Genomic DNA, 10,183 nt, shown 5'->3' on the forward strand with positions numbered 1-10,183 from the left:
AAAACTACCATATTTTTTCAATATTCCTTTCCTCTCTTAAGTCCTTTAATATGATCAGCCTAAGCATTTTGATTTTAATAATGGCCAGAGCATAAGCTTCCTGGGAAGCTCAAATGAACAGCATCCAGAAAAAGGAGGCCACAAGTGTTAAGCTCATCATCTCAGTGTACACTTCACCTGACAATGGTTTTTAAGAAGAAAATAAGCCCTGAAATATCTATTTCTGAAGCTTTCATAAAGCAAATTCCCAATAACTGAGTATGAAGAGCACAGAAGATTAGTAACCACGTCATAACTCATAATTCGTGACAAATAAAAGTTAAATCATAGAATTTATCCTCGTAATATTTTATTCCATTAAAGTTTAATTCAGTGGAACTCTCAATTAATCATTAATTTCTACTATCTGCCTGGGGATCCTCTTTCATTATGGCAATTAAGATGGGGAAGCTGCTGTAATCAGAAATTGAACTGTGAACATTCAGCTAAAATGAAATACATGCACAGATTTGTAATTTGAACAAAGCAATGTGGCATTTTATCCATAATTGAATACCACAAATTAATACAGTTTGTCACTTAAAATAATTACAACAAAGGACATTTCCTTTTCTTGTCCAGTTTCTTCCTGTTTTCCATTAAATCTGCCCTCTTGTTTCCTACAAACAAAACTATTTGTGCTACTAACAAAAGATATAATAGCATTTCTTGTCTAAGCAAAGTAAAAACTCACAGTTTTCTTCAGCACTTTCACAGCAAAAGGCTTCCCAGTTCCTTTTTGTCTACATTGATACACGACTGAAGTAGCACCACTAAAAAAACAGAATATAAAGTTTTTCAGTCATTATACTTTATACTGATCGTACATATGTATTCACATTTAAATAGATATCATATCATAACATACAACTATATTAAGAGCTTTTTACATATCTGCCTAATTCAACAATACTTTTTGAGACCTTCCGTGTCTGCTTTCTTCTAGTTATTTTGAATTAAACTATTCAAACATGTTAACAGATTCCTCTGGAGCAGGATGGCATTTGGCCTGGATGTAGAGACACTATCACTGCACCACAAATGTCCTCAAATCTTGTGACTTGAGGCCCAGAGTGTTATTCACTGAGCCAGTGGTACACTAAGGCATTTCTTTTAGCATTGTTGTAACTTGCAATGTGTTATTTGAGGCACTTTTCCAAAAATCAGTTCTGAGAAAATATGGAGCTCAGCCACATACATGTTACATTATAGTAGAACAAGTAAACTAATTATGCTGACATCCATCAGTAAAATTTGTTCAAAATAAAGTCCATAATGATATTTACTGCAGCACAGTAGAAGAAACAGCAAGAATGATGAAGATTTCACAATTAATATGAAAATATATTATATGGATATAGTGCAGTATGCCATGACCTGGGTTTACCATATAAAAAAAATTGATTGAGTGAGCAGAAGGTTTAAATCCTACTCACATTGGAGTTGGTAGTATCTCTTTCTGTGGACTGGAAGGTTCTAGAGCTAATTGTGCAAAAGACAATTTCCAAGCTTGTCGATGATACAAAATTTGTAAGCATTTCATCACCTTTTTTTTGTCTGCGTAAGTCTATTCGCATGTGTGTAGAAAAGTTTTATAAAGGGGCTACAGTTTTAACAGGTAGAGTCATATGTTGATGCTTCATAATTGTTTACCTTTGTCTAGAATCTATTTATTTCAAAAAATAGTAATTCCTGCTAAGTACTGAAACATGGCCCAAGTTTCTGTCATCCTGGGTCTATAAAAATAGGTAAATTGGGAATTTTGTGTGTTTGATAAAAACTTTAACTTTTCTAACACCTTCAGGAATATTGGGACTTGATGTGTAGCATGTAACCCAGGGAGGTGTAACAATAATGGGTCAGAATTTTGTTGCCTCTGTTTCCTTTCACTGATTTGGTGACATCTCAACGAACTCACAATACGCTGATTCCATGCAAATTCTTTGTTAACTAATTTTTCAAAAAACCGAAAGAACTGCAGATGCTGGAAATCAAAAACCAAAATAGTAATTGCTGGAAAATCTAGCAGGTCTGGCAACATCTATAAACAGAAATCAGAGTTAACATTTTGGGTCCAGTGACCCTTCTTCACAGCTGATGGTACCTAGGATTGGTATTTATGCAGAAGATGGGGTGGGGGGAGGGGTGTAGTAAACTCTTGGTGGACATAGAGATCAAAGGGAGAGAAAAATAGCCAAATGTTTTTCTCTCTCTTTGAGCTCTATCTCCACCTATAGTTTACTGTCTCCCCTCTCCCCCTCACCCCATCTTCTGCATAAATACCAACCTAGCTACCATCAGCTCCGAAGAAGGGTCACTGGACCCAAAACATTAACTCTGACTTCTCTCCACAGATGCTGCCAAACTATCCTAGTATGTCGATTTGTCCACTTATGAGATTAATAGGGTGACAAAAGCACTGGAGGGGCTTGATTCCTATATGTGCAGGGGATTATTAACTGTATGCATGACAATCAAATCAGTCTCATATCAGCCTGAAGTATTCATCAATCAAAACTCATTTCACTAATTAAACTGGTATAGCTCATATGTGACCACAACTGGTTTTCACATGTCCATATGAGATATTCTGAAAGCTTCCATGATTCTTTCATTCTGTGTCAGTCACAGCTCCCATAGGTTTTGTCATGAGAACAGAGAGTGAGTGGTTAGCTCCTTGAAGCCAGAAGCCACATATCCACAAGGGTTATCAAAACAGCGAGCCATTTGGTTGTTGAAGTTGGATTCAGGTGCCTCAGCATACTTGAAGCTCCTTTCTTTACAGTCATCAAGGTTCTCCAGCATGACTGTGGTCTGCTAAGCCTTGAACTCCAACCAATGCTGGGACGGCCAGGGGGATGGAGGCCTGAGCAATACAGGGATAGCCAGTGGGCTGGAGGCCTGAGTGGAGCAGGAACGGCTAGTGGGCTGGAGGCCCGAGCAATACAGGGATGGCCAGTGGGCTGGAGGCCTGGGTGGAGCAGGAACAGCCAGCGGACTGGATGCTCGAGTGGAGCGGGGACAACCAGCAGCCTGGAAGCTTGAGAGGAGTGGGATCGATTGTTGGATCGGGGACCGGTGCGACAGTCAGTGGCTTGCAAACTCAGTAGAAGCCCCTTGCACTGATCTATTGCAGGCCCTTTATAGAAAGACTGTAATGCTTATCTTTTTAACTTTATTTATAATTTCTCCAACTTTGCTATGAATAACCATAAGTTTTCCTTTCTTTTTCCCTTTATTTCTCTATTTTGTATCTAAGATCTGTACCTATGTACTTTATACCTAAGATGGTGCCATTTGGGCGACACTGTAAACTTTTCACTATACACCTGTACTTCCGTACTTGAATGCATGTGACAATAAAGGGTATTCTATTCTATTCTAATTGTAAGTGCAGCAACTTACCAAAGCTCTTTTGACAGAATCTTGCAAGCTCATGACCTTTACCACCTACTATAATAAGATGCTAATTATATTATCAAGGTTAAGGATACACAGGTAAAGGGAATTGATTGATTAAACACATAGGAAGAAGCAGAAAAGGCTCTTTTGGTGCAGTGACAGTGTCCTAACCTCCCATTTAGGAGGCATGGGGTTCAAGTCCCAAGTGCTCCAGAAGTGTGTCATAACATGCCTGGACAGGTTGATTGAAAATACCTACCTATTAATGAGAAAAGAGTTTAACGTTACAATTATCCAGACACCTATCTTTTGGGCTCTTGTGGTGCAGTAGTAATTTCCCTAGCTCTGAGCCAGGAGATCTGGGTTCAAATGCTACTTGCCCTGGAGGTGTGTCATACATCTCTGGACGGGCTGATTAGAAAAATATTGATGCAGGCAATCTGGCAATTGCTCTGATGTCAAATTTCAGGCCATCCCATCTATGATGGGTAAATCAGAATTCTGCCCCTGACATTAGGTGTAAATTGGTCCAATCATCTGAAAAAATATATCCAAAGAAAGACTTAGGGCTCTTGTGGTGCAGTGGTTGTGCTCTGTTTTGTATCAGGAAAGACTGAGTTCAAAATCCACCTGCTCCAGAGGTATGTTGTAACGCATGAGCAGGTTGATTAAGAAATATCCAGAGTTTACACAGCTCAGACCAGGATGTCTGGGTTTAGGTCCCACCTGTTCTAGAGGTATGAAATAATGTAGATTCTCTAATTAACTTTTCAATGACCTGGATTTAAAGAGTAATTAAAAGTACTGAAATTTCGACTATTTAATTCCAGAGTTCAGTCCTCAACTCGTCCCATTTGCTAATATTAATTTAATGACTTACTGTTGTCAAGAACACCAATTTCAGCCTTAATAAGTAGACAACGTTAACAAATGTATTGCACAAGAAAGTAATTGTAAAGTTGAATACAGCCATCTACTGGTGATAGGTATGGTTGATACAAAAGGGAGAAATTGAAGGACCAAGTATATTAAACAATGATTCCTAATCCAACATCACAATGTTGCAGGATTTGCAATCCACTCTTTGGCTCAATTAAATTATGGCTAAACATTCAAGGTATACCTAGTCCAGTGATGCATGCTATAAGACTTTATGATTCGATGTTAGACTATGTACAGTCAATATTCAAAACAAAATAATGTGCAGATATTTCTTCACGGTACGAAGGCACTACAAGTCTTTTTCAGAGTGTCTTAAATGCTGTACTATCCTCTAACTTATTTTAACTCTTTTTTTTTTAATAGCAGTAATAGCATCAAAAATTTGTGTTCCAAAACTTGCCAAGTCCCTAGCCAAGCTGTTCCAAAACAGAGACAATATTGGGAAAATTGCCCAGTTATGTTCACTACTCAAAAAGCAGGAAAAATCCAACTTGGCAAATTACCATCCCACCACTCTGTGCTTGATCATCAGTAAAGTAATAGAAGGGGTCATCAACAGTGCTATCAAGCAGTACTAACTTAGCACTTAGCACTGACCTGTTCGCTGATATTCAGTTTGCATTTCAACAGGGCCTCTCAGTTCCTGACCTCACTTTAACTTTGATTCAAATATTGACAAAAGAGGTAAACTCCAGATGGAGGGTGAGAGTGACTGCCTTAGCATCAAGCCCACATTTGGCTGAGTGTGGCATTGATGAGCCCTGGTTAAACTAGAGTCAATGGGAATCAGTGGAAAAATTACCACTGGTGGGAGTTATACTTAGCACAAAGGAAGATAGTTATGATTGTTGGAGGTTAGGCATCTCAGCTCCAAGACACCTGTGTAGGAGTTCCTCAGGGTAGTGTCCTAGGCCCAACCATCTTCAGCTGCTTCATCAATGACTTTCCTCAATCATAAGATCAGATGTGGAGATGTTTGCTGATGATTGCACTATGTTCAGCACTATTCATGATTGCTCAGATACTGAAGCAGTCCATGTTCAAGTGTAGCAAGACCTGGACAATATCCAGGCTTGGATAGACAAGTGCCAGGTAACATTTATGCCACCCATGTGCCAGGCATGACCATCCCCAACAGAATCACCTATTCACACTCAATGGATTTGCCATTACTGAATCCGCCACTATCAACATGCTGGGGGTTAATGTTGACCAGAAACTGAACTAGACTAATCATACAAATACAGTGATTATAACAGGCTTGGAATCCTGCAAGAAGAACCACCCTTCCTGACTCCCAAAAGCCTGTTCACCTTTTACAACACACAAGTCAGGAGTGTGATAGAATACTCCTCACTTGCCTAAATGAGTAGAATTTGAACAACAATCAAGAAGCTTGACACCATCCAGGGGAAAGCCTGCTAATTGGCACCACATCCATAAACATTCGTTCCCTCCACCACTGATGCATAGGAACAGCACTATGTACCATCTATAAAATGCACAACAAATTTTCACCAAGATTCCTTAGTCAGCACCTTCCAAACCCACATCCACTGTTATTGAGAATTACAAGGGCAGAAGATACATTGGAATACCATCACCTAGAAGTTCCTTTCAAAACTACATGCCATGCTCTCTTGGAAATATATGGCTGTTCCTTCAGTGTTGCTGTGTCAAAATTCTGGAAATCCTTTTCTAACCGCATTTTGGCTGTACCAAGTGGATGACAGCGGTTCAAGAAAGCATATTACTACCACCTTCTCAAGGACAACTAGGGATGACCAATAAATGCTGGCCCAGCAGCAAAGCCCACATCTGGAATGAACAAAAATAATGTACAGCATCCTTGGCTTTTTCTATAGCAGTATAGAGTACAAAAGCAAGGAAAGTATGCTAAACCTGTTAAAAAAAAATGCTGGCTTGGTTTCAAATGGAGTATTGCATCTAGTTCTGGGAACTACATAATTGAAAGGTATTAGAGAGGGTGTAGAATTATTCAAAAGAATAGTTCCAGGATGAGGAACCTGAGTTATGTAGAAAGATTGGAAAAGTTGGGACTACGTGCGGAAGAGAAGGTTGGGAGGAGATTTTATGAATGTATTCAAAATCATAAGAGAACTGAACAGGGAAGTTAGGAAGAAATAATTCCCATTGGCAGACTGATTGAGAGCCAGAGAGCACATGTTTAAGATAACTGGCAAAAGAAGCAATGGTGACATGAGGAAAAACTTGTTCACACAGCAAAAGGGTTAGGGTTAGTCCAAAAGGTTCACCACTACCCTTTCCTGTCACTCAGTCAACTTTTTGTCCATGTTGTCTATGGCTTCAAATTTGCTGACAAGCCTATCATCTGACACTCTATTAAATCCTCTTTGGAAATATATTCATGTTACATCAACTATAATATTCTGCTGATTCAGCCAAAAACTGAAGCAAGTAGTTAAATGTGGTTTGACTTTAAATCAGTGCTGGTTTTATGTAATAAATCCGCTTTTGTCAAAGTGACTGAAATTTTGTCCCAGATTATAATCAGTTCCATTTGCTCCAGAGATGTGCCACAGCATATCTGAACAGGTTGATTAGAAATATCCATAATTTCCAAAAGCATTGCCACTAACAAAGTTAAAATGACTGGCACATAGTTGCTGGCTGTATCTTTAACTATTCTGTGGCTAAGAATGTTACTCTGGAACCACCTCGTTATCCAAAAAGAACTAAAAGATTGTCAGTGCCTCTGCAATTTCCATCTTATTTCCTATCAGAATCCTCAAATGCATCCCATTTAGTCCTGATGACTTATCAACCTTAAGTAAAGCCAGTATTTCTAATGTCTCCAATTTAATCAAACTTTTAGCCCATCTAGCATCTCAACTATGTTGCACTTCATTGAGGTAGCACACTGGAAATCAAGCTTCACTATTCCCAGAATCATCACTAAAATTATAGATCTTATAAAAAATAGACAAAATTCCCCAATGCACCTGTGTTTTAGACCCAGGTTGCAGAAAGCACAGACCAGGTTTCTGTACTTAACAGAGATTACTATCTATTACCAATAAATAAATTTTAGCTACAGGTAAACAATTTAGGACTATTGATATAAAACACTTCCAGTTAATACTCTAACCCCTTTATAAAACTCACCTGACAGACACATACAGACAGGCACAACAAAAGTGTTATGAGCAGAAAGAAAGACTGGGAAGAAGTTCAATTACTCCTGTTCACAGAGTTTGCTGAGATGATCCTTTTGGTTTGTCAGGACTTGCTTTCCTCGACCTTCCTTCTCCAGGTGTGTTTACTTGCTGGCACAGAGCAACTGGTTCCCACTGACTTATTGATTACAAGCCATAGCTTTCAGCAACTGATGAGGGAAATAAACTGGATTTCTCCAGGCTTAAGGAAGGTCTTGAGGAAAGAACAGCAGAAGGCCTTTGTCATCAACAACCGATCATCATTCCATGGACCAATCAGCTACTTGTTGCAGGTTGAACCTCATTTCGTACACAGTCTCTTGCTCCAATTTGTCTCTAACTAAACCTCCAATTGCTTGAACAAACAGCAGAGTAAATAGTACTTACAATGAAAGTCGCTAAGCTGATTTTAAGTAGTACAGTAATGCTCTCCACAATGCTTGGTTTTTAAAATGGTCTTTTTTTCCCATTTCAGGCCACAATTAAAAATATGGAATAATAAAAGTGATGGTCTTTACTAATACTTCTTTGATTTTGACTTTGACAGCATTTTCTTGCTTGGTAATGGCAGAAGCAATGTACTCACTTAGTATAACAGTAAGCCTTCTGCCTCCATGTCAAGGTTTCCTTGGCCTCACCACTTCTCTTATTACACTTTTAATATTTGCTATTATTATTGAAATTATTCTGTTATTGAAAAGTTCATTCATGCCTTAGTTACCTCCGGACTCAGCAAATCCAATTAACTCTAAGCTGGTCTTTAGGGAGAATCTAACACTTCCCCTTGACGCTCAACATCATCATAATTGGTGAATACCCCCACCGCTAGATCCTGGGGATTATTATTAACTAGAAACTAACTTAGACCATGCACGTAAATACTGCGGCTACAACAGCAAGTCAGATGCTAGGAAATCTGGAAGTAACTCACCTCCTAACTCCGCGAAGTATATGTGCCATCTACAAAACGCAGAAGTATGATGCAGCAGTCTCCGCTTTCCTGGATTAGTGTGGATCCAACTACGTTCAGGAAGATCAACACTATAAATGACAAAGCAACCCGTTTGAACCCATGTCCCCAAAACATTAGCCTTGGCTTCTGGAGTGACATTACCTCTATACCACCATCTTCTTGAAATACAGTGATAACTTTGTGTCACTGGTTGAGCAGTTGAGAATTATTCTCTGCTTAAGTAGGTTGATCAAAGCATTCATTAGTCCCTGTCGCTCTGCATTGTGTTCACAAGAGTGACATGCTGACATGTCCCAGAAATTGCACTTTCCCTGTGCCTGGATAAAAATGAAAAACTATCCCAAAAAAAACCTTTCAGTCAACTTAGCAACAAGCTCAACAACCACTCAATTGGAGATAAGCAGGTTTCTGGATACTTCAGCTTTGAAAATTGAAAATCAGTTTGCATTCCACATGTGTGGTGTTCCAGTGGCCCCTTCCATGAATGTGATTTTCAATATGGGGATACCCACGCTCACCCCTACATGCTACTAAAAACATAGCCCCTGAACTCTCAAATTACATGGAGACTCCATCCCGGTGAAATTGTTGGGATGTGCTTGCCAGTCACTTCCTGAATAAGGGAGAAGTTTGTGGATTTGGGTCTCCTTATCAGCACATTCTAGTCAGGCACTTTGAATTACGCTTAGCTTCCCACTTGCACAGGAAGTTGAGGAATCGCAAAAGAAGCATCACTGCTCCATTCAATTAAATTATGGCTGGCAGTTATCTTAATTCCATTTTGCTTTGTTCCATATCACTTAATATCCTTATCCAGCAAAATTAAGAGATATGAAATCAAGACAGGTAAATTAAGTTAAAGTACACAGTTGATCTAATTGCACAGCAGAACAAGGTCAAGGAGCCAAGGCCTACTCCTGTTCCTTTGATCAGGAACATCAGTTGGAAGAGGACACAATGCATACTGAAGTATTGAGTTATATAAGATAGCCCTTTCCATAGGTTAAAATGCAAACATTTACGCATTGTATCAATTATTCCAACAGTCAACTCTCCCTTCTCTTTTTCCTGTTGAAATCTATTACCCTTCACCATCTAGCTTTGTTTGGCTAGAACTAGAATTATTCATAGAACCCTCTGTGCATCAACACAGGACAGCAATTTGCATATACTGAATAATCAATCAACTATGCACATTGTCCAAAAAATATTACTTTAAAGCAGCAAGTTAAAACCTGAAGTCATTGGTGGCCAAAAAAGACTTTGAATCTGTGAATATTTCAAAATTTTACAGCTGCAAAGCTTTAATTTATAATATGAAGCTATTTTGCAAGAATTTATCACTGCAAGTCACCTCCCTAGCTTGAAGTATGGAGGAGGACCCTGAGCAAGCAGTAGGGACGCCACAATAGAATGGAAAGTTTATGTAAGTTAGAACAGTTCTGAGCAATATTCTGAGGCACCACGCCAACTTCTCAAGAGCAATTCCGGATGGGAAATATACACTAACCTTGAACAAAAACAGATAAGAAGCAGTTTTTGAGATAGTAGGAACTGCAGATGCTGGAAAATCTGAGATAACAAGGTGTAGAGCTGGATGAACACAGCAGGCCAAGCAGCATCATAGGAG

At 39.0% G+C, this 10,183-nt stretch overlaps 1 protein-coding gene across 1 annotated transcript in view; it reads right to left on the reverse strand.

Moving 5' to 3' along the window:
* camk4 (calcium/calmodulin-dependent protein kinase IV) overlaps nucleotides 1–10,183 on the reverse strand; it is a 102,485-nt gene that overhangs the window by 64,917 nt on the left and 27,385 nt on the right. Inside the window, exon 2 of the mRNA XM_020529373.2 lies at nucleotides 734–812. Within this exon, the coding sequence (XP_020384962.1) occupies nucleotides 734–812 (79 nt within the window). The remainder of the gene's footprint in view (nucleotides 1–733; nucleotides 813–10,183) is intronic.

The sequence above is a fragment of the Rhincodon typus genome, chromosome 3 (assembly GCF_021869965.1).
Source record: "Rhincodon typus isolate 14 chromosome 3, sRhiTyp1.1, whole genome shotgun sequence".
NCBI classification, from domain to species: Eukaryota; Metazoa; Chordata; class Chondrichthyes; order Orectolobiformes; family Rhincodontidae; genus Rhincodon; species Rhincodon typus.